This window comes from Grammomys surdaster, unplaced genomic scaffold (assembly GCF_004785775.1).
Source record: "Grammomys surdaster isolate TR1022 unplaced genomic scaffold, NIH_TR_1.0 227, whole genome shotgun sequence".
In the NCBI taxonomy this organism is placed as follows: domain Eukaryota; kingdom Metazoa; phylum Chordata; class Mammalia; order Rodentia; family Muridae; genus Grammomys; species Grammomys surdaster.
The window spans coordinates 3,367,484-3,393,099 of NW_021604672.1; the positions used below are offsets into that span (position 1 = coordinate 3,367,484).

The 25,616-nt window shown below is 43.2% G+C and overlaps 1 protein-coding gene across 2 annotated transcripts in view; it reads left to right on the plus strand.

Moving 5' to 3' along the window:
* The window catches only part of Crim1 (cysteine rich transmembrane BMP regulator 1), a 173,555-nt gene that overhangs the window by 130,695 nt on the left and 17,244 nt on the right, over positions 1-25,616 (plus strand). For both annotated transcript variants that reach the window (XM_028773451.1, XM_028773452.1), the window contains exons 8-13: positions 3,823-3,951; positions 12,330-12,486; positions 13,900-14,021; positions 15,127-15,336; positions 18,561-18,776; positions 21,539-21,760. In XM_028773451.1, coding sequence (XP_028629284.1) covers positions 3,823-3,951; positions 12,330-12,486; positions 13,900-14,021; positions 15,127-15,336; positions 18,561-18,776; positions 21,539-21,760 — 1,056 coding nt within the window. The remainder of the gene's footprint in view (positions 1-3,822; positions 3,952-12,329; positions 12,487-13,899; positions 14,022-15,126; positions 15,337-18,560; positions 18,777-21,538; positions 21,761-25,616) is intronic.

Below are 25,616 nucleotides of genomic sequence, written 5' to 3' on the forward strand. Positions count from 1 at the left end.
GAGGGAGGGAGGGAGGGAGGGAAAAAGAGATCTTACCAGCTTTTGCTCATCATTCTCTTGGAACTATATAAATTCAGTATTATTTTAAAATACCTCAGTTCAGCATAGCATCCGAAGTGTCTCGCTTCAGAGTTCATTATTCACAACAAGGAATTGGACTTCATCTTTCTTAACAGTGCTTCCTTACTCAAAAGGAAAGAAAGACAAGAAAGAAATTGCCCTGACACAGTGAGAGAAGCAGTTCTGAGATTGCATATTAATATGTTGGGTGAGAAACAGACTCTAGTTGGTGATAGCTGGGTTTTGTAGCCAGCTCGTGCTTGGATGTTTTTGTTGTACTGATTTCACAGAAATGGAATTCCTGTATAACCTCGCATGCAAGCAGCTGAGCACACTGATATTCGGGGAGTACTAAAGGGCAATATTCTGTGACTTCAGATAAAAATTAAGAAACAGCTAGTGGCCTGCCTATGTGTCTATTAAAATTCAACATTTATTCCAGGGACATAGAGTGACACAAGGCACACATTGCTACCCAAAAGGCTTTTAAACTTTGCTCCAGTTTGTATTTGAATAGAAATAATATACTTACTTGTTAAATGTAGAATACGAGATGTCACATATCTATGTGCCTTATAAAAATTAGTCAGTTACTATGTCACAATAAACATTGTTGGGTTCAGCCTTGAGGGGGGGACTTGAGTAGCTCCAGAGTAAACTGACAGTTTTGAAAAATGAATGATTTATTGAGTTTCTCTGTATTTTCATATATTAATTATTGACTTTACAATGTATATACTTGTCAATATCTTCCAACTAAAGAAAAAATGAAAAATGTTCATTTTAAGAACCACACAATAATGTTTGAAACACGAAAGGCATCCATCCAGAACAACTTACTAGACATAGAATGTTTAAAGTGGACATTTTAGAATCAGTACATGCTCAGCAAGCAGCCTTTCTGAACATTCAGATTTCATTTATTCGATTGAACAGAGGCTTGTTATGCTGACTCTATAGGTGAACAGATTGCCTGCTCTGGAGAGGTAGCCAGCTGCATGTCTGGGACATACACAGCTGATTGAGGTGTTGAACAATGCATAGGGCTCCTCAAGTCAGTTGTGCTCAAAACTCCTCCTCTGTGTTCTTCTTTCCCTTCCTTGCCTCCGTTAGTCTCCCTAATCCTTTCCATTAGTCATGTAACACACACCAGGAACTGAGACACACAGCGCTGCACTGTGGAAGAAACATATCACTTAGAGGTGGATGGTCAACCTTGTGAACTCAGATAACATGTTCTCTTAGCACACCCTGAGAACTCAGTAAAAGTAAAATCCTCTCCCTCCTGCCTGTGATTATTGCACATTCTCTGGGGTCACTTTAATCTTCTCAAATATATTTTTCCGTAATATAATTCCCTGAAAGTAAAAGTTTCCCCTTAAAGTTCACATCTCAGATGTCAGTAAAGAATACAAGGTTCTAGTGTAAATATGCACAAGATGTTTCTTTACCCGCTAGCTGTCCGCTGAAGCAGTATCTGGAGTTCAGAGTCTGGCCCCAATCCTTGGTCTGTTAACTCTCTAGAATATAGCACTCCTTCCTCACCGGGTAATCTTTAATGTGGTTTACTTAGAGCTGATATGTGTTTTCTTTTATGTTTTTCACTTACAGCTAAAATAAAGTTGATCTAACATCAGCAGTCTTGTGGTTGAGGGCTGGAATGGAACCATTATTTGGGTGACTAACAAGAGTAGTGACCTTAAAAAAATAAATGGGTTTGGAAATTAGAGGTGTTTATCATAAATTTTAAGAGAAAGGGGGAAAGAAGTTGCCTCTTAAGTCATTATGTCTTAAAACTTATTTAAATTCTACTTTTGGGTGTTTATGGTTACCTACCAGAAAGACTACTTTAGTCATTGAAGAGAAAGAGAAATTTTATACCAGTGAGAAGTTTATATAAAAATCTCAGGAAGATACCCTTTTATAAACCACATGTTGTAATAAAAGTAGAAACCAGGAGATGGCTGGTAGAATAGCTTGTGAATAAGTCGGTGTTGTCTCCTACATCCGAAGGGTTGAATCACTGTCCCACTTTAGTAGGTGGTTAAAAAACGTACAACTCTTGGTTGGAGCAGCACAGCAACACGTATTTTGATCTGTCTTCCTTAGTAACGGGAGATGAAACTTGAGAAGGCAGTGTGGATGAGTGGATGGAGTGTTGGATGCTAGAAACTTCTGCTCCGTTTTATTCCCAGCCTGCTACTGGGCTGCTATGTAAACCCAGATACGCCACTTACTGTCTGCATCTCATGTTTTCCATCTATAAAAACGTAGGTAGAGACATTCTGTACTTGGCCATTTTACAAAGATATCGTGAGAAGTTCCGGTATCTTTTGGTTGAAGAGATGCTATGTAAATACATCAGCGTCTCTGTTTCCTTTGGCAATGCGGTTCTTACTGTTGAGCATTCCATAAACTGTTTCTTATCAATGTACCACAGAGCAGGTTCCATCCAATAAGCTTTGTAATACACAGAAGGTAAGAGAGGGACTCTGAAGCCTGGATGTGAATCTTGGGTCTACCACTTGCTCCTGCCGAAACCAAGAGCAGATCAAAGCCCTCACTCTCTCCATGTGTTAATGGTAACGACCAGCCCAGCTGAGGGCAGTGAAGCTTCAGGGTACATACAAGCCGCACATACACAATATAGTAACAAAAACTATGCTTTGTGCCAGACTATGTACTTAATATTACTGTCCAGAGCAGTTCTTCTTTCTTCCAGTGACAGAATGGTAATCACTACTACCCCTATCCTAAAGTTCTTTCCGATGGAAGCTGGTCCTTGCTGCTCCTGACTTTGCCACTGTAAGGAGCCTCTGGGCCACTATTATCCATTGCGTCATCTGTCATAACGGACAGGATGTCACTTCACAGACAAAAGAAAACCAGGTGTCATTCTGAAAAACACATCTGACGTGCTAAATTTTAAAAATCGGCAACAGATTGGAGAGGTACTGCAGAATGGGGAGTGATTGGCAGTTGACAGCTATGTTTTGGTCGTTATAGAAAATAAACTCAGGGACTGGCAAGATGGCTTACCTGTTGCTAACATGCTTGCCGTACAAATGTAAGGACTTGAGAGTAATTGCCTGCAGAGGGGAGGGGTATATCTATAATCCCAACTCTGGGAAGACAGCGACCAACAGATCCCTGCAGCTCTCTGGCCATCCAGCTCAACAGCATCATTGAGCCCCAAGTGCAATGAGAGACCCTGCTTCAAAGACTGCAGTGGTTGCAGGAGATAGAGGTTACCAACACTGATGGCTGGCCTCCACACATGGACCTACATGTGTACACACACACACACACACCATACACTTATCATAAGCTAAGAAGAATGGGTACATTTAAGTGCAGTTTATTTTAACCTCATGAGCTGTCTGATTTCTATAGTGATAGCCTACCAGAAAATACTCTTTGAGGCTAGCCAAAGGAGCACAGTCTGCTGGGCTGTAAGGCGGTAGATGGCAGGGAAGTCACTCCGGGAAGGAAATACTGTGCAAGAGCACTTGCTAGCATTGATGGAAGTTTTCATACCCACCAAAAAAGAGAAAGTGAAATATTCACATTATCAAAAATTCCCAGATAAAGATGCGTGTTTTGTGGGTCAGTGACAGCACAATAGTATACACGTTTAGGATTTGATGAAACCCACTGATGGGATTTTTGTGTTTACTGTAGTGTGGGATTTCAGAGATTGAATACTGTCTAAGAGGTAATAACATGTTTCATTGATTTTTCCCCTTCTTTTTATACTATTAGAACCAACCTACATCACAATTGATCCACCTGCGTGCGGGGAGTTGTCAAACTGTACTCTGAAGGAGAAGGACTGCGTTTATGGCTTCAAACTGGATCACAATGGCTGTCGAACCTGTCAGTGCAAAAACAGTAAGTAGACAGGTGATTGGTTTTTTTTCTTCCCCCGAGGCCTAATAGGAGCTTGTCAAAGCATATTATATAATTAAATATCTTTTTTACTCCTGTACAGACATTGCCTTGACAGCCTGAAAAGAGGGTTGGGGAGGATGGCAATAAACGTAAAGTAAACAGTTTTGCGGTCACGTGGGGAATACTCTGCCCTTTCGTAAGGTTTCCATCTTGGCTTCCCTGTGTTCATTTTCACGTATGGCTTGACACCTCCTTGAAGCTGGTGGAGGAGACGTGTCTATAGCCCTGAGTGGCTTGGGAATGCAGCCTCCTAGCCTTTCAGCGAACAGTCTACAGCTCCCTTACCAATGTTACCCAGGGACAAGAACATGGCTACTGATGTGGTATTTTTTTCCCTTCCATACAAGGCAGTCATAATCCTTTTAAAATGCCTCAGTCAGGACCTGGGGAGATGCCGTTGTCGGTACTTGCTGCACAAACAGAAGGGCCTGAATTTGGATCCCCAGTACACATGTAGAAGTTGGGTGTGGTGACATGCACCTGTAACCCCAGCACTGGGAAGTTGAGCTGGTTGGTAATGGACAGACAGGGGGATCCCTGGAGGATTGCTGGCCAGCCAAGCTGTCCAAAAATGGTGAACTCTAGGTTCCCTGATTGACCCTATCTCAAAAATAAGGTAAAAAGTAATATAAGACACTCAGTATCAACCTCTGGCCCACACATAGGCATGCACATAGACGGGTGGATGGATGGATGGATGGATGGATGGATGGATGGATGGATGGATGGATGGGCGGACGGACAGATACACAGAGACAGACAGACACACACACTCTCATCACACACAGAGAGAGAGACAGAGAGACAGACAGACAGAGAAAGAGAGAGAGATTAATTTTACTGACCCCAGCTCTGCATCCAAGTAAATTCCAACCTTGTCTCTGAGCCACGACCTCTGAAACTAGATTGAATATATCACATTTCTCCCACAGGGGAAAATATACCCCACACGTTTTAAAACTATTTTGAATTCTCCTAATTCCTCAGCCAGAATAAACATCCGAAATTCCCTTCTCCATCACATCTGTGGCATGCTTTCTAGAGCTTGGTCTTTCCCACCCTTCTGACACACAGGGTGTTGCTGTCCTTACCTAAAATGTGGCTCGTAAACAAAGGCTGCAGAATTTGGTCTGAATTCAATACTGTTTCCTGTATTAGCTCTGTGGTTGCACGGTGTGGACTAATAACGCCTTCCTAGGCATACAGGATCCCTAAGTACTTTGAGGCCAGCTGCTGTTGAGTGCTTATCTGTTCTACGTTAAGATAGGCAGTTTTTGAACCCTACTAATGTGGGACCAAATATAACAAGAAATTACACTAATAGTTTCAAGCCATTTTCCAAGCAAATAAAATTGTTTTTTTAATCTTGACAATGGGATCTTATGTCCTATGCCTTCCAGCTTATGGCAAATAAGTACAACTTTCCTGCCCTCCAAAATTCCTGAATTAAAATAAATTAAACTGCACAGAAACAAGGAAAGAGCCTGGTACCACCCAGGAGCTTCCTGTGTCGTGACATTGAATGTCATCTCTACTCTTCAAATGCTGTGCGTCAGCTCCGGCTCCACAAGGTCTTGACACATATGCCCTGCAGTCCAGTCTGAATTCAACACCCATTACACCAGCAAGGTTCCTTTACTGAGAACTCTTATTTTCAAAAACTGGAGCCTGGGGGCTGGAGAGAGCTAGGTGGTTAAGAGCACTTGCTGTTCTAGAGGTCCAGAGTTCAATTCCCAGAAATCACATGGTGTCTCACAACCATCTGTAATGAGATCTGATGCCCTCTTCTGGCACGCAACTATACATGCAGATAGAGCACTCATATACATAAAATAAATTTTAAAAAAACTAGAAATAATTTTAAAAACATTTAAAAACAATAAACCAAGACTGGGAGGGAGCAGTTGTTCTTCTGAGACTTACTTTGGGGGAGTTGAGACTACGCTGCCCTTTTTGATTGACATTTGGCCTGTATTCTGAAATCTCTTCCTATCATGTCTAATCTCTCCCAAACAGACCATGATTCTATCATAATCAAGTTCTCCATGGGCCTCAGGATATAATTATCCTGAGCTTAGAGCCTTGGACTGGCTAAAAATGAACACTTCCTGGGGTATCAGCTCTCTTGGTTTTAAGGTGCCTCTCAACTATAACAGTCCATCGTGAATGATAAAATACAGACAAGGACCTGAATAAATGCCTTGTCCTTGGGTCCATATTACCACCATGCAGTCTGCACAGTGGGTTGTTGTTTCCAGGGTTTACAAACCCAACATGCCTCTAGTTGTTGCAGCCTTAGGGTTCCAGGTAAGCTGCCTCCCACCCAGGGTGGTCCTGCCTTCCTGCACCTGCCTCTCTATGCTTGGAAGGACCAGCCTCTGCTCTGTGCATGTCTGCCTCTTAGACTTTCTTGGAAAGCTAAGTTTGCTGGAGAACTGCCTTGGCAGCCTCATTTGTTTACATAAATTGCCAACCTTGTCTTCTTAACCCCAGGATAATTGGTAGTTGTGTCATGGAGTGTTTATCCTGCAGCCCTCCTAATGCCTCTCGAGCTACACATTCTTTCTCAATATGGGATCTCGACTAGCTTTTCCCCTGGGCTTCCCTGAAGCCTCCATCCTCAGCCTCATCACCCGGGCTGGGTTGTTATAGGTCTTCGGCCACACAGCCACACTGATGGCCAGCTCCCATCACCTTATTAAAGCTGAAGAAGCCATTTCCCTCATTTGTCACAGAGGCAAGTAAAAAGATATGGCCAGGCTTTCTCACTGGACACTGTGAGGATGTTCCCTGTGTGCACTCTGCTTGAAATTGAGGACCTGTTGTATTTTGGAAGTTTTCAGAGGCAAATATCCACGTACACTACTAGTTATAAACTTCCAATTTATTCATAATTAGGAAGAAGTATATACAGAAGAACCCTGTATTGTGTGGCTGTGATTTATTTACATAAAAATATTACATTCAGTATTTGCGAAGTTCACTTACTTTTAGAAATATCTAGAATTTCTTCTTCCCATTTTCTTCCCCCACCAGTCGTGTTCCAGGTCGTGTATTAAGTGTTGAGACCACAGTGGTAAATGCGAGAGGTAATAGAAAGAAAAATCTCCAGTAGCTGAAACATAAATGAAATATAGCCATTTTAGGCCCAGTGTTGTAATTTACAAGAATAAATCCTTCTTAAAAGCGTCACTCCTTCCTAGAGATTCAAGCTTTTCATCACAGAGAAGTGGGAGGTCCCTGCCTTCTGCCAGGGCTTGCTTAGCACTCCAGCTGTGCTCTGCAGTGGTTGGCTAAATGCAGAAGCAAATAGCCTTTGGGATCAGGGATGCCTCTGGATTCAGGTCTTGTCTGATCCCCCTAGGAGGTCTGACCACTGCAATCAGACATGAATCTCCTCACACTGAGCTGCCTGGCCCCTTGGTCTTGGCAATCTACTCACCGTTCCCCTAAACCTAATGCTTAAACCTGACTCTGGCAGCTTGTACCACACACAAGTTGAAGCATGAGCTTTGCCTCCGCCTCTTGACTCCCATTAGCCGTCCTGATGATTCTGAGTCAGTGGCCACTACATCAGACCTTGTGAGTGGCTTTACCTATGTGCCCTTTGTTCTGTGTCCTCATCTGTTCTGTAGTGACAGACACTAGTACCTAAATGGTGGGGTATTTTGAGGACTAAGTGAATGAATCCCAAATGACTTTTATTAGCTGGCACATGGTAGTTGTTACACACACACACACACACACACACACACACACACACACCAGCTGTTACACCATCCATTTCAGCCCAAACTTGCTAACATGGGAAGTTCCCAGCTTCCTCCCATCTTGTCGTTGCCTTCCTGCCTGTGTTTCTTCCTCTTCCATGCTTTACTGAAATAATTCCTTGTAGTCATGGAATGTAATGCTTTCTTTTCCCCATTGCAGGAATTCAGTGTGTATTCTTCTGGACCGAAATTCTCCGTTACGTTATCTTTTCCTATTAAAACCAAAAAAAAAAAAAAATAGTCCTAATAACCATTTATACCCACGTTTTTCTTGGACATTTCACCCAGTTCCTTTTGGTATCAGGATTTCTTAAAACGGGACCTGAGGAGATGGTGCAGTGGGTAGAGTAGAGAACGTGAGAATCCCAGCACCAACCCAGAAAGCTGAGCATTACATCGCATGTCTGTGATCTCAGAACTGGAAGGCAAAGACTAGACGATCCTGGGGCTTATGAGCAGCCAGCTTCTCTGACCAGTCATTGAGCTCAGGGTTTGGTGAGAGTCCTTGCCAAAAAAAAAACAAAAAAACAAAAAATGGTGAAGACCAGTTTAAGAACACATCTCTAGGCTCAAAACTAGGATTCACCAAAAGTTTAAATGGCCCTGCCTCCATCTCTCCAAGACATGTTTGCAGTAAAGAGGATCATGCTAAGAAGGTGCAATGGCCACAAACTTAAAAGTGAAACCCATTGAGCTATAATGTTATAACTGCTGATACAAGCATTGATAATGCTAATTTTTAACCAAAATATGTGTTGCTGTCGGGAAGATAAAGATACTAGAGCGTCACTGTAGAAGCTTTATCTTAATTAACGACATTGGTGTTGAATGTCTTACTGTCTGAGGCTTTAAATCAAATGAGTTTGGTATATTAAAATGTCTTTAGATTTGGCATTATACACAATTGGTTTAGGATTAAAATAAAAGCCTTAAAGAAAAATGTCCTTCAGAAGCATGTGACATGTGCCAGGCATGGTGGCACATACCAGTAATCCTAGAATGGGTTTTCAATATGGACTGAAATCTTTATTGAAATCCAGTAATTTAAAATTATTCGTTTATTAATGATCAGGTGATTATTGGTAACTTCTTTCCTGGTTTTAACATTCTTTGATTTTAGGAATTGATAGCAGTTTAAGCTAGAAATGGATCCAGACATACAAAAGTAATAGTAGCAAGGAAGAAGCCAGTGTGTCCATCCTGGACTATGTATCAGAATCCCTTGTGTCAGGAAGCAGCTAGGAAGCAGACTTGCACTTTTTATTTCATTGTACTTCTGAACTGATACCACACCACTGGGCCGCACGGGGGCCACCAATTGCATTTCTGTTTTTCCTGGTGGCAGTAGTTTCAGAAATTTTGTGACCATTCTTAATCGATAACAGATTGATAGAAATCCACAGGTTTGAAGTGTTGCAGCTCTGGGTGATGCATCCATGTTGTGTTTGCACACATGGAGTTGCTTTGTGCTCACTGAAAATCGAGTATGAATGACACTGCTCACTGTTGGATATCTCTTTTCAAGAATAAAAAGAGTTTCCTGTGTACTAGCCATTGGCTCACCACAACGTCCAGTCCCTGTGCTCTGCCCTTCTTTATCCCTTCCTTCTGAATGGCAATTGCTTCCATCAATTAGAAAGCTTTTTAGATCACAGAAGACTCACAATGCTTTTAAAAAAAATAGTAGCATCATAAGGCCACCTGTCTCCCATAATTGCCATAAGCCAAAAACTAAAACTTTGTAAACAAAGCCCCACCTCCTAATGTGTCTATTCTGTTTGATGATATTTCCTTTAAGGACAGCCTGCCATTGACTGACAAGCATGGATCTATGACTACCATCCAGTCTTCCATGGATGTTGTGAGGTTGACAAATGAATTGTTACTTTATTGGGTCATCCCTAATGTGTAAATACCGCACAATGCACAAGTAGCTATTTCAGAACCACAGCAACATGGTTTCTTGAGATGTTTAACAAGTGATAGTGTTTTGAAAACTATTCAGTATTATCAAAGGATGCTTTGAGCAAGCTGTTGTTCCTCTTCCAGTAAAACCATGCCTGGTGATAGTGGAGAAGCATGAACACTATTGGATGCATTCGTTCAGCAGATAACTATCACCCCACATCAATAAACGCGATTGGCCCCAGGACTGTGAACATAAAAGAGAAACTGCCCTGGAACTCTCTTTCCTTTTGTGGTGGAGGAGAATTGAGCTGGTCTAGACAACAGGCTGCAGATGAATGCATGCAGAGCAGAGTGGGATTGCTGGTCTCCTTCCACGTGAATGTCCTGAGTCTTTGTTGAACACAGAGGCCTTATTTGGGATCCTTCTCTATTTCAGGGACAGCATGGGGTTAACATGTTGGTAACCTTCCCTTGCTAGGACAAAATGCCTAAAAGAATTGACTTATATAAAAGAAATGTTTATTTAGCTCATAGATTCAGAGGCAGCCTTGTGTCTATTAATGATTGGCCCTATTCTTTGGCCTTGTGACCAGTTAAGTCCATCAAGATGGAGAGCCAGTCTCATGGTAGCCAGCAAGTTAGAGGGGAAATTGGGAAGGAAGGGGTTAATATATCCACTGTAAGAGCATGTCTCTAGTGTTCTAACCTTGCTCCCCTAGGTCTCACATCTAGAAGGTTCGACCACTGGAGAGTGGCACAAAATTTTGGACATGTGGGCCTTTGGGGTATCTTTTAAACCATAGCACAGAGATAAGTTAAAGACAATAAACTTGACGCTGTTAAGGGTGTGGACAGCATTGTAGGTCAAGGGCTGTGAAAGAATTCCTTTTTACAGACAGGAAAGACACAAACAAGTGTTCTTTGCCTGCTAAAGTGTTGAGGAAATTACTCTCTAAGAATGCTGACTCTGGCAGGCTCTGGGGGTGCTTTTCTCCATCTATTCCCTGACATAATCCACTAGATGCCTTGACTTTATAATAGGAAAGCTGGATCATCTTAGGTCTCTGTATTGGCGGAAAAAAATCTGAGGATCTTGTCCTCTTCCCACCATCTGTGTCCTGATGGGAGATGAAAAGTAATTACCTGCCGTAGTTCATAATTGTGAATTTTAAATGAGCCACTTACGCTTTCTCTTCTAGGGATCCAGATTAGCATTCAGTTGCCTCATGGTGTGATACAGACCCATGACGTTACATCAAATGTGTGTAATGAAAAGTTTCGGACAATGGCAAAGTAGAAAATCATACCATAGATCACCCTCTCCTATATATATAAAAGACAGCAAATAAAATATGGAAGGAATGCTAAGGTTCACAAAAGATTCTACCGTAGAAGTGTCTATGTAACACATGGACCCATTTCACCTATCAGTTAGAGTTAATGTTTAATTTTAGGCTGTAAGACTTGTCTGTGGAACGGGACAAATGAGTTGTGGTCCCCATAGCAACTTGTGCATCGTGCCGTATTTACACGTCAGGGATGCCTCAATAAAATAACGGTGCATTTGTCAAGCTCACAATACTAGTTTATCCGTACCTTACCATTGTACAGAGCATCATTCAAGTATCACCATTCTCACCAGGCCAGCCTCCTTTCTCAGGCTTCATGCATCTCTCTCAAACCCTGCATTTCTTTTGGACGGGCCTCAAATGCTCTTCTGTTCTTCGGCTTGTTTGCCTGGCCTTGACATTGTTACTCTCTCTGGTTTTCTCTTCAACTGCATCACCTTCTCAAATTGCTATGTCTTCAGTTGTTTCTTCTGACAATAGTGCTTCTCCTTGTTAGCTTTAACTTCTAAAAGAATGCAATAACCAGCTAACAGAAGACAATTAAACTCCACTCCAGATTCTGCTAACAAAGTTTGCCTTAAATATTTCAAACCCTCATTAGTAACATATTAATATGAGTATTCCCTTTCACACATACATTTTTGGCCAACTGAGTGCGTTTATGCACCTGTATATTTTGTCAGTACCGTAGGGCAAACATAGCTAAATAGAGCCCTGGTGATTTGCTTTTTGTCACGTAGCAGACAGGCTTTTTTCAAAGAAAATAAGAAGTCCCAAATGCTGCACACAACATTCAGTGTTCTGTGATGTCACCTGCTCCCCTGCTAGTAGCAAGGGTACTGTGAGCATTCAAACATACATCTTACCTCTGATGGCACGCCGTAAATGTCTGAAACGAATCTGGACGGTCAACTTCTGATTGCCATAAGTTCATGTAAATCGTCATCGTCGGTTTAAGGTGACTTAATTAAGCAAAATCGTGAAAAACTGCACCCAGTCATTATTCATCAACGGTGACCAGCCTACTCTGTATCCCAGGCGTAGCAGATTCAATTAGGCTTCAGAAATCCATTTCAGACTTGGCCTCTGTTTCACATACCACCATCAGAGCTCAGAGCCATGTGTGAAAACCGTGAAATAGCACCATCCATACCTGTTAACTGTGGCTGATACTGTCGTAGAACTGAAGTTTGACTGTTTAAAGTGGGAGGATTCAGGGCAAGCATTGAGGCTATGATGCAATGTGGTCTGTTGTCTTTGAAAGGAACATGGTGTCCGTGTGTCTCCACAGGGGAGGAACTCTGCTTAGGCCTTAAAAAGGCCTGCACCTTGGACTGTCCCTTTGGCTTCCTAACAGATGTCCACAACTGTGAGCTCTGTCAGTGCCGCCCACGGCCCAAGAAGTGCAGACCAACAATGTGCGACAAGTTTTGTCCACTTGGATTCCTGTACGTATTTGTCAATATTTTTTTTAATTCAGAAATTAACTATAACTTGCTGAGATGTTCATGTCTATGTTGGGGGCTGTTTTGTATGTGTTTGAACGAGCCAGTGGTGGTGCGATTCGAGAGGAGCCATACTGTTTATGTTAGGGGATTCATGAAAAAAAAGCTTTGTGTCCAAATGCAGTCAAGTTCTGACTCTGCATGAAGACGTTAGAGGTGCGCTGTGGGTAGGTCTTAGCACTCAGAAGGCAAAGTCTACATCTAATTCAGACCCAGCCTGGATCGCATGAGACCCTGTCTCAGAAGAAAAAACTTCCAAACATTAATCATCACTATTCTTACTTGTAAGACATGGGTGTGATACCAATAAAGATAGAATTATTTGGGCTGGAAATATGGCTCAGTGGTGAAGAGCACATATGCTCGCCTGGTAATCCTGAACAGCATCTAGCGACCTGTAATTCCAGCTCCAGGGATCTGCTGCTCTTTCTGGCCTCTGTAGGCAATTGCACTCACATGATATACACACCCAGACACACCACACACACACACACACACTCATGTGTGTATACAAGCACACATACACACACATACAAAATTAAAAAAAATAAATTTAAAGATATAATGATTTTATCACTTATCTGCTTATGTAAAATAAAGTACCCCCCATCCCTAATAAAAAAATTAATTAATTATAGCCTCCAGGACCAGGTTTTTATTCATTTTCAGTATGTACACATATACTTATTTCTATGTATGTATATGTGTGCATGGGTATGGTGTGCATCTTGCAGTGTGCATGTGTAAAACAGCCAACTTTCAGAGGTTAATTTCCTTCCTTCATCGTGTGGGGTCTGGGACTCAAACTCAGCTCACCAGCCTTGATGGCAAGTACCTTTTTGTCCACTGAACAACCTTGCTGGCTTAAGACTTTTATTAACGTTTATGAAGACTTCCCAGATCCCTGGGTCCTTAGAGCCTCCTGTGTCTTATGTAGGTTTCAGTAGTTAAAATTTTTACTAGCCATATGGAACTTCTCAAAGGACATAGCCAATTGGGAAAACCCATAGCCCTAACAAAATTCCTGTAATGTTAATTTCCCAACATTGACCAATGATACATCTCACACATTCTGTTCCCTGGAGTTTTGTGTTTGTTCTTTAGATTTGGTACTGTGTTTCTAATTAAACCCTTCTCTGTGTTGCTGGGGATGGCTACATCCCAAAAGCATATAAACATTTGAGCAGTTCTAAATCTTAGTCATGAGAGCTAATTATTCCTCACCTAGGAGTTTGAAGTGCAGGTGTACCATCATTTCTGCTTAAATGGTGATAGCATTGACCCATGGTCTGAGTACTTGGGCATCATTTGAGACTTTTGGATTTTCTGACCTCTGGCAAAATTTTAATTACCCAGGAAGAATAAGCATGGCTGTGACATCTGTCGGTGTAAGAAATGTCCAGAGCTGCCATGTAGTAAGATCTGCCCCTTAGGCTTCCAGCAGGACAGTCATGGCTGTCTGATCTGCAAGTGCAGAGGTAAGTGCAAGTCCTTCCTCACAGCATGGTAACAAAGAACAGAAGGGCGTCCTGTGAATGGACTGGTTTAAATGATTGCTGTCTGTTCTGAACATGTCACTCACTGTGGGACCCTCCCACAGGACACCCTTTGTCTTTTATAGAATTCATAGGGCTTGGAACAGAATTTAAAGCACAACGACCAAGTTAGTCACCTCTTCCAGCTTCCCTTTTGCTTGTCTCAGAAACGTTAGCCTAAGGCTAGAGCATATCCCAGCCTCCTTACTGAGGAGACCACTGTCTTCGGGAGTGGGATTGGTACAGGAAGGAACTTCGTCTTGGCATCCTCAGGAGTTTGTATATTTAAACTCCTGTTCACTTAGGTTTTCCCTAGCAACAGGGTTTTCATGAGAATTCAGACTTGTTTCGAGAAGCACACAGTAGGCCAGAGCCGTATGTATATAGGCAAAATCCCCTATGACCTCAGAGCCAGAGTCTTTTATCCAGTGACATTCCTGAAGCCATCAAATGTGCACCCAGTGTGTCTTCAACCTTTATCGCAATCCCAGCCCTGCTCTGCAACCCTCCACCCCATTGCAGTTTGTTGTAATTGTCAGATGATATGTCAATCAAACAATAAAAGATCCCTGTAGCATGCTTTTTTTTTTCAAAGTTGAACAGTTACTTTTATGGTATTTTGAAGGAGTCACACAGTAAACAGAAATATTACCGATCATTTCAGCCATCTTATGAATCAAAAATTTAGTAGTTGCAAGGGGCCCCGAATTCTCCCGTTGGATGAAACTTCTATGATGAGTCTCCATATAGGAAAAATCAGTGACATATATTACAAAAGCAGTACTTGTTTATTGTATAAAATAAGTGAACAGCTTGACACCAACACTTCCCCGGTAGGAACCATATTTCCAGACTCCTGTCTTCTTTCTTGTCTTCATCATTGGAGGCCTGATGATTTAAATTCTTTTCCTGAGCCTTCCCTGTACCACTGACTGTCCTCCCTGGGTGTCATTTTTGGTGACTGGGTTCTAGTCCATTTAAGAGCACAGCAAACTGCTTCTCCTATGCCACAGCTGCTTCTTTACCAGGCTGCCTTCTGTCTGTCCAGAGGTCCCTACTTCAGCCGGGCCACCTGTTCTGTCAGGTACATGTCTGTCCATGGACGGCCACCATCATAAAAATGAGGAGAGCTGGCATGATGGTTGCCGGGAATGCTACTGTCACAATGGAAAAGAAATGTGTGCCCTCATCACCTGCCCGGTGCCTGCCTGTGGCAACCCCACCATTCGTCCTGGACAGTGTTGCCCGTCCTGCACAGGTAAAAGCAAGCTGCCGATTACTGAGCAACCACCTCCAGCCTTCTGGGGCCTGGTACCTGTCTGTGACTCTGGGGGAAGTGGGGGGTCAATCCTCGGGACACTTCTCAGCTGTCTGTGGCTTCTGTTATTAACAGCCACAGACTGAGCAGGCTACTGTGAATAATTAGCCAATGACCAAAGAAAAATTCTAAAGCTGTGGAAATGGTTCTTCATATTTTTGAATGGTTGACTCGGTTATAGTGCTCTTTGGACTAGCTTTTTTTTTTTCCTAGAGGTTTGTGGACTTAGATATGTAAATGCAACCCTCCAGCTCACCGCTAGCATGTTGGGATTGAAGGCCTGAGTTAACTGAAGGGGGCTGGTGAGAGTTTTACTTCATAAAAGCTTATAACTTACCAAGTACTACTTGAGGGAGTAATACTGGAGAGATTTACTGAACTCCGTGGCTGTTGCTCTTGTGAAAAATAATGGACGGGTGGCCTTCTTGCCAAATGGAGACATTTGGGATGGTCACAAGTCATAATAATAATAATAATAATAATATAATAATATAATAATAATAATAATAATAAAATAATCAAGATGAGTTGTTAGAACAGAACCGGGAAGCTAACTCATGCTGGCCAGGCTCTACCTGCTGTACCTCCAGTACATAACGACCACCTCAGCTGCTAAGATTCTGTATGCCTCAGCAATTACCAGACTGGCAGCACCCATACCTTTGCACTTGACACATAAATGCAGAATAAACATCTTGTTTTGTTTTCTCATAATGCAGTTAGATGTGTTCTCGATCAGTTGTCTCCTTTTTTCTCATATTTTGCAAGTAAAATATGAGCAGCCACTGTGTCCACCAGGTCAGAAGCAGTTTGATGGAGTAGAACTCTGTCTGTGCCAATTCTTTGAGGAAGAGAAAAATCATTTGTTTCCTCAAGACATGCTTTATTAGAGGTGCGTATCGACTGGGAGCCTGCACCCGGCTCTCTGTCAGCTCCTCCCAAGAAGTCGGAGCAAGACAGGCGGAAATAAAAAGACACAGATCAAAACAGAGCTGCAGTCAGTGGAGCCAGAAGTATCTTTCTCTAGTTTGGGAAATTCTAAAGCATACAGCTGATTGACATACTGTTGGGGTTGGAAGATGGCTCCGTTGGTAAAGGCCTTGCTGTGCTAGCATGAGGGCCTGGGTTTGATCTTTAGCACCAGAATCTTTAAAAAGCCAAGCGAGGTGGCTCACAGTGCAATTCCAACACTGGGGGACAGGTAGACTAAAGGATCTCTGAGACAGGCCAGCTAATCAAACCTAGTAGGTGAGCTCCTGGTCCAGTGGAAAACTATTAAACACAAATAGATTAGATGGATGGATAGATAGATAGATAGATAGATAGATAGATAGATAGATAGATAGACAGATAGATAGATAGATGGGCTAGACATTGACCTCTGGCCTACACACACACACACACACACACACACACACACACACACACTGTGCAACTTTCTGAATGTACATATACAAAAACCACTCCTGTGCACACATGTGTAGACGAACGGTTTTCCAGACTCTTTAGTCATTTGCTGTATGTGAGCTCTTCTGTCTAGACACCCCAGAAGGCTTTCTGCAGTCATGGACCCCTTTCTTGCACCTCCTGTGCTGGAGCAGTCAGTGTTTCCTGGGAGGAAGGCAGAGCTCCCTAACTACTCAGCAGTATAACCACCAAGTAGCACTGTCTCTCCATACTTCCCACGCCCTGTCTCACCCTTAACCTTTTCTTCGCTGTCTCTCCAGCCTCCATGTTTCTCAGGGACACAAGGGAGGTGAACCCCCACAGACCCTGCTGGCTGTCCCCCGGAAGCCCTTCTTGAATGCCATCAGAGACTCTTTTCCAGTATTAGTTTTTCAATGAAACTTTTTTTTTCTTCTCTATAAGAAACAGGAAATATACCCTGAGCATCTTGTTCCACCAACACTGATTTTCATGACTTCCTTCTCTCCTGCTCAAATACTGGGGTTTTAGCTGTCCGTTTTCTGGTGTGTGTCTGCTTAGTCTACGTCCCAGTCTCCCCTTCCCTTGAGATAAACCTGCCCTGAAACCTGAAAGTCACCCCCACAGCCCACGCTGTATCCCATCCGTATTACTGACCCACTACTGCCCACTACACACAGCCCTGGTGCGCTCAGCACAGCTATACAGACAGGGTGGTTCCCCTCGATCTTCAGCATCCGCTGAGCGCTCAGCCTGATCCAGCAGTGACTTCTCTGGACCCCTTCTCAGCAGGATGCACTGTTGTCAACACCTCCTTGAAGCGCTTGTTGTACTTGGACTCCGGGAATATAGTTACTGCCTTCTCATTTCCCGGCACTACATCAGGGCTCCCAGCACCTCTGTAGACATTTCAACATTCATGTCTCTCTAAAGCCACCTCCTCTCTGGGGAAAGAAATCACTGTCATCAGCCTCGAGGCATCTCTCTGGTTGCTGATGGTTGTCCACCAAACATTTAGTCTCAGGTGAGGGGTTTCAAACTGTGATATGTAGACACGTTCCCACTTGGGTACTAACAGCTGGCTGAGGTGAGGTGTGGCTCTTGACAGTGGGCCATATTTCCAAGCATAAAAGTGCTCAGAATCCCAAGATAATAAAGTAGACAGGATATCCATCATTTGGAAGTTTTGTTTAATCTAGAAGCATATCCATTATCCAAATAACCATTGACTTTGGTTCCAGCCCCTTGACTGTGCTTAATGCTCTGAGCTGGTAGCTTTCAAAATATGTAGAATAGAATAATAGTGCCTCCCTCACAAGGTCAATGGAAGGAAGAAACGAAATGAAATAAATAAGTGAGAAGTGCCCAGCCTGGAAATAATTGGACCATAACAAGCATTCAGTAAATGAGCAGTCTTTATTCAAGACACCTCCGGCACACTCGCAGGGAGGCTACAGCGAGAGAATGTCCATGTAATTTAATTCTTATTGAATTCTCTCAGGACTATCGACAGACTCAGCCACTCGAACCTCACTTCCTGAGATTAGCTCTTTGTCTTCTTTCTTGGCATGGAAACTGTTCCTTCCTTTCCTATTGGTGGGGTGAGAACAGGGTGAGAGAAACTCTTCAGACACTTCACTTTTTCCTCTCTCCCTTAAAACAAACGCCGCCAGTTCCTTTGGTAGTTGAAGAAGCTGCAGGTGATTGATTTCCCCTGTTTTCACTCTGTCATTCCTCAGATGACTTCGTGGTGCAGAAGCCAGAACTCAGCACGCCTTCCGTTTGCCACGCCCCCGGAGGAGAGTACTTTGTGGAGGGGGAGACTTGGAACATTGACTCCTGTACACAGTGCACTTGTCATAGTGGCCGCGTGCTGTGTGAGACAGAGGTGTGCCCACCACTGCTCTGCCAGAACCCCTCCCGCACCCAGGACTCCTGCTGCCCACAGTGTACAGGTAACCAGCATGGTGGCACATCGCACTCGTGGAGGGAAGGATGCAGCTGTGTCTGATGGTCCTGTAGACTTGCACGTTGGGGTGAGCTCTGTGCTCAACCCAAGAGCCTGTGCGGGAACATCTGGCCGCTATCCTGTGGAGCAATAGTCAGAGAGAGAGAGAGAGAGAGAGAGAGAGAGAGAGAGAGAGAGAGAGAGAGGGAGAGGGAGAGAGAGAGAGAGATCCTGCACCCCTCCCCTCCCAGGGGGTACACTGTGGTCGTTCTACTTTTAAAAAACTAATGGTTCATAGAACAGAGAGAGAGAGAGAGAGTGTGTGTGTGCTTTAGTGCAGGTGACTCAGGAGATGCTAGGGGAAAGAAAAGTGTTCTGTGTCCCTGCGCTAGGGACACGGTGTGTAGAAGACACTTCTCTAGGACAGCAAGCCCAGATTCCTTGATGTGACACCTGACTGCACTCAGAGATTTCATACAGGAAGAGGACATGGAGAAGGCCCAGACCAGGGTTAGGCCACGCTTCACAATAAGAATCTGCATTGCCGGCTGGGCAATAATCCCAGCACTCGGAGGCAGAGGCAAACAGATCTCTGTGGGTTTTTTAGGCCAGGGTGACTAACATTATTCCTTTCCATATAGAGATAAGATAACTCAGTGTTGGCTCTCATTTAAACTTTGAAGTTTTCTTTTTTATATATCAGCATTCCAAAGGTTGCTTTTGCATTTGTGAATGAGGATCTAGCTAGGCCGAGTTGTATTTAAATGAGCTACTAACTCCTCATTGGATCTTTTGGGGCTTTCTGTTCATATCTAGATTGCTGCAATAAAAGAATTTTTTTAACCATACTGCTTCAGCTTCTCAAGTGCTGAAATTATAAGTTTGAGCCGCCATGTTTGCCTCTCTCCCGTTATCCAAAACTTAAACTTAAGATGTCAGTGGTTTCTACATCGCAGTAAATTTGAAGAGGAACATCCATAAGTTCTGTATTCCACATCTAGAAAAAGGCCTTAGGTTACCACATTCTAAAATGGTTTAAGAAGGCTATGTACTCGTCTACAAGACCTGTGTCTGTATAGTGATTACCTTTCTGGGATCCCTTCTTATTCTGCCTTGCCTGTGGTCTGCCTCAGGGCATGGCCCTCCACAGAAGTGGATCCTGAAGAAAGAGTAGGATACCAGTATGATACTTGCCCAAAGTCCCAACAGGAGAGAGGCAGCCATGATGCTGCACAGCTGTAATCCCAGCACAATGCCCCAGTTGAACATTGCTTACAAGAACTAAGCTAATGCAAGATCTTTGGAACTTCAGGGTCTAGAGCTTACTTCCAGACAAAACCAAAGTTAGCAGTAGCCTCTCTCTTACAGAAGTTCTCTCTAGGCATAGATGACCTCAGAAAGGTCTCTGAGAGCAGAACTCCATCCTTCTCTATTTTACAAACTATGGATGGGATGTGAAGAGCCATCCATGAGACAAGTTCCCTAGTGAGCTAGACCAGTGGAACCAACGTCTGGTCTTTGTGACTCTGTTCCCAGGGCTGATGAGAGGAGAGGTAGTTGTGCTTAAGGAAAGCCTTTGTGATCCCATTGTGTTAGCTTTCCTCTGGTCCTCAGAGAGTGCCCCAGGTGAAGCAGCTGCTTTGGTCTTCAAAGAGGATCAGATGTGCTCACTGGAGGGCGTGGTGTATTCATGAAGCAAGCAGAAGAAAGATGCTGCATTTTAGAGCTTCTACAGCATGTGATAACTCCATGTCTGCCTCGTACTTCTGTCTCTTGGCTGAGAATGGCAGGGTCCATGATGCTGACTCAGAGGCACACAAGATAATCCCCACTGTGTGTCCATTACAGCAGGGTTCATAATGCTGACTCAGTAATCTCTGGATACCAAAGAGATGCCTGTGTTTCGTAGTGAGCCTCTTTTCCGTTTCAAGTTGTCGTCTGATGTGAAGACCTTCCACAGCACAACCAGAGGGCTCGCACATGGTTTCCCTGGGTGTGCCCTTCTATTTGCTAGCCCCTCCCTCACTAATGGGAATGTCTAAACTTAGGAATGTCACAGATTCAGATCGGCGTATGGACAAGTTTGCAGGGCATTGGGTATTGAATGATTAGGATTGGGTTGCCTGCAAGTAAGAGAATCTAGCTATAAATTTTAAACTAACAGTGGTTTATTTCATATCCTTTAGAAGAAGCTTGTAGCAAATATGGATCACTGTTGACTCTGGCCCAGGGGCTAAGACAAGTTTGACTACAGAACCTCATCTTCAAGGCAGGAATGTGGAAGGAGGGCGGTAGCGGTGCCTCCACCCTCAGAAGGAAGTGGAAGCACCCCTAGAAATCCTTTCATTAGCCCTGAGCTGCAGCTAGATCAGGTGTCCCGCCCCCCCAGTTGCAAGGGAGCCTGGGAAAACAGGGTCAGGATTTCCTGGTTGATCCATTGTGATCCAAGTCCCATGAGCCTCCAAAGAAAACGAAGACTTTCCCTGAGGTAAGGAAGAAGGCCGTAGACCCTGCACAGGCTCCTTGACAGAATCTCAATGACAAGTCTTTTCCTATTATTACCGTTTTAAAACACAAGACCTTGCTAGAAGCAGGCTTCCTGATTTTATGACTGGCCGTATTTTTTGTTGTTGTTTTGTTTTGTTTTTTAATGAGGCACCCAGAGCCTTAGAGAGGGATGCCTTTGTAAGCCTGGCTGACACTTAACTATGCTGTGTAGTTGTTGGCCTGCAGCATCGTCTTTGCTGACCCGTATGTTCGATTTTCCAGATGACCCTCTTCAGCCTTCCACATCCCATAATGAGAGCGTGCCTAGCTACTGCAGGAATGATGAAGGGGATATCTTTCTGGCGGCTGAGTCCTGGAAGCCGGACGTCTGCACCAGCTGCGTGTGCATGGATAGTGCCATCAGCTGCTACTCTGAGTCCTGCCCTTCCGTGGCCTGTGAAAGACCGGTTTTGAGGAAAGGCCAGTGTTGCCCCTACTGCCTAGGTAAGATCAAGGAAAAAAGAAAACACCTTTCATCTCTCCCAGTGACCCCTAAATTAACATTGGCAGCCAATTGCATAGACCAGTTAGTATTTTTTTAAATTAGTTTTTCTGGTTGGTATGCCACACAGAGCCAATGTGGGAACATCAATCAGGGGAAAGATGGGGAAGCTGTGCTCCCAAGATGGATGTGTGAAGAATAAATAGATGCTGTCTTGGAACATAATGACATTATAGCACCACTGTGTTCCAGTGGGACTCTGCGCGTTCTGAGTTTTCAATATCATCGTCCCAGCTCCCTAATTATTTTCAGTAGCCACCTCTGCACACCATTCCCATATTAGAGGATGTTTATTATATAAAACTTGCTTTCCCTTGAGACCAACTCAATATGAAGTATTCATTAAATCTCCCATTTGTTTGTCTTCCTCATCTTATGAGGCAGTTACTTGATTCTGTTTAAGCTACAATGGCTGTCCATGTTGATGGCCTAAGCACAGAGTGAGGCCCGAGTTACTAACAGAACTCTCTCCTCCCCGTGGCCTGTGGTGCCACATCTTGTAAGCAGAGGACATATGACTATTACCCTCTAATGTCCGTACTGAACCAGTCCTGTGGCCATGAGCCAGATGCTGCTCTGGGGACCAGAAGGGAAGGCTGAGACAGCTGGCAGCTCTAATCAAGGACAAGCCTGGCTTCCAAGGCCCTCACTATCTGTATTGCTTTTGCATCTTCAAGTCAAATGAGACACAAGACATGTCTCGGTCCCACGGTGAGCCCATAATCAGAGTAGCAAATGAAGACACATGTCAGTTGTTACTAATTACAGGCATTGTACACGTATTGCCCGGTGGGTTCTGTGTGCTTTTTAGACATAAGTCATTGCAAGTATTTGGAATACGTACCTGGAAAAGAAGAGTCTCTGGCCACAAAACGCTCTACACACACACACACACACACACCCCACAGAGAAAGAGAGACAGAGAGAGACAGAGACAGAGAGAGAGGGAGAGGGAGAATTTTATAAACAGTATGTCCTGAAAGCTGGGCTCTCTCCTTGGAGTGACCATCTATATAATGTATTATTTAAACTTGGATGCTCTCTGAGTGAGGACTGGATAATTGTGATATAATAACAACTCCAGATCAGGAGTATCTACAGAAACCAGGATGGTTTGGTCCTAAACAGAACAAAAAATACAACGAGACACACTTCCAGATTAGCTACTTACTTTTCAAAGAGCTAACCAAAATTTGTACAAGAAAGGGCACTCACTGCATCTGGTGAAAATCCAGAGCCAAGATGTAACTAGGATACTGTTCTGTCTTCACTCGGGGATACAGACAGTAGCGCCTGTTTACACATCAGAACTCTGATGATAAAGGGAAGAATTAATGAACCACCCAGGATTACATGGCTAATCCTTGGGAAATCAGAGCCCAGGAGGTCTAAGGATTCTGTGTTAGCTTCAAAGGAGAGGAAAAAAAAATCTAATAACAAATTTCTCTTGTGTTGAAATTCTTGGATGGCTGAAAGTTCCTCTTGTGTTTCTTGCTTTGTCAGTAGAGTGGTTGCTTGAGTTGTAAGTTAGCTTTCATGTGATAATAGTAAATCACTTCTCTTCCTCACAAAAACAATGCCCCAGAATTGTAGAAAGAAACCTTCTGACCTTAATATTTTCAGTCACTATTTTCTGTCTTCTGTTTTTCATTTTTCATTCATACTCCTAGTTTCTGAATCATTTAGACTAATATTCTTCTTTAATGTAGGGTAGAATAAGACCTATTGGGCCAAAATGTGTGACTCGGACTTTAAATTATAAGCACTTTCATTAGATTATGGTTCACGTAAGTGCATAGTCTGTTCCAGCACCCTCCCCTCCTGCCCACCTCCATGTGTATGCAGGTACTCTGTAAGCCTGGACTCATCTTAAGGGAACATGAGAGATCTTCCATCTGAAAACCACAACTCATGCTGTATTAATGAATGCATTGTTCCATACCTGTGGTTGTATACTCGAATTCCTAATTAAGCCTCCTTTGTCTGTGTCACACTTGTTTTGAAATACTCTTGTGAAATTACTCCCATTTTCATTCGACTCTGCTATCCAGGCATTGAAAGTTGATTTCATGACGTAATGAGATTTCCTATCTGACTTGCCTAGTCTTTCTTGGGGTATTTTCTCTTACCAACCGGTTTGTTCCAACTTCCCATCAGCCTGGCTCCTCTACAGAGACACCAGGCCTGGGTAAAGCCAGCACTCCCAAATGTACTTCAGAGCTGTGCCAGAGGTGTTGACCCTTAGTCATCTAGAAAAAGAAAGATGGTGGGACAGGCCATCATTGTCACATTGTAGGACACCTGAGTGCTTTCCCACAGAGCACTGAGGACCAGTGCTCCTGTTGGGTCCTATTTAGGCCATTCTTAATCTCATCCCAGATTGTCAGTCCTCAGAATCACACCATCTCACTGGGGAGAGCACAGATCCCATGGGGCACTGGCCTTGCTGTGTCCTCGGGTCTCCTAGGTAGCCGTCACTCTAACAACTGAACAGCTTCTGTGAAACTGGCTTCTTCTCATATCAAAACCAAGAAGTTTGCTTGCTTTTTCCCTTTGGATTTTTTATTTTATTCTCAGCATAAGAGTAAGGAAAAGCAGTGATCCTCCTAAAAGTAGGCTTCTAATTACAAGTGTTTGTGTTCCTTTCAGCTAAATTATCATTACACTAATGTGCGGTGATAATGGTTCTCCTTTGATGTGTGAAGGCCTCCTATTACGTGTTCTAATTTAGTAGGATGTGTAATACAGACATAATTAATAGGATTGGTGATTAATTTTGAAAAGTGAGCAGCTTTGTCTAATTGCTTATAATGCTCATCATTAGGGAATTCATCCTTCTACTCGAACAAAACTAAGTAGTAATTACCCAATCATTTTAATGGAGCATCTTAATTGATTTTCTAATTTTTTGTATTCTGCCTTCCTACACAAATACACACAAGCCTTAGATTGTATTTTCATAGGTTTTCCAACTATAAAAAGATGGCTTTTAAGAATGGTGTGAGTGTGAATCAGGTAGAAAACAATGGTCTGGAAATTCTGGTGTGTGGTAGCAGGCATGACAGGTGGCTCCTTGGAACTTCCAGAGCCTCGTTATGACGTGCTTCACCATAAGAGCCAGGCCACTGTAAAGCATCCTCATTTTGCTCCCAGCTGCATGCTATATGCCTGTATCCTTCCTATCCAGAGGAAACAGTCTTCCAGGACTGAATGAGATCTTGGCTCCATGACTCCCTAGGGCAAAGCAAATGAATAAACTTCAATGACTGGCACCCCACCTACACTCACCATATCTGTGAGGATGTATACCGTGCCCACAGCTTTGGCATGGGGGGCATGAGTGTTCCCATGGACCCTTTCTATGCCAGTGATTCAGTTTTTCCAGGTCGGCTAGTCCTTGGAAAGAGTACTCCTTTGATTAGAAAGACTATCCTTAGTCTAACAGATGGGGTTAATTCCCTGTCAGCTTTGAAAAGCAGGAAAGTCAGATGGGCTGCCACTAGGCTGGTCTAGGAGAACAGAACCAGTGTGCTGGCTGAGTCAGAAATGTTAATCAGAATATTACCTTGAAAATCATGGCTTCGTAAGGATGTAGTTGCAGGTTACTTTACTCGATATTTTAAGTTACACACTTGAGAATCTCAGCTAGAAACCAATTTAAGACGTTTTGTCTAGTGTTGGTTATTTTTGGACAAGAGCTGTTTGTTTATTAAATACATAAAACAGAAACACACATGGCTTATAACTTGCATATAAACAATGTTAAGATATTCTGTTTATATGACTTTGAGTCATTTC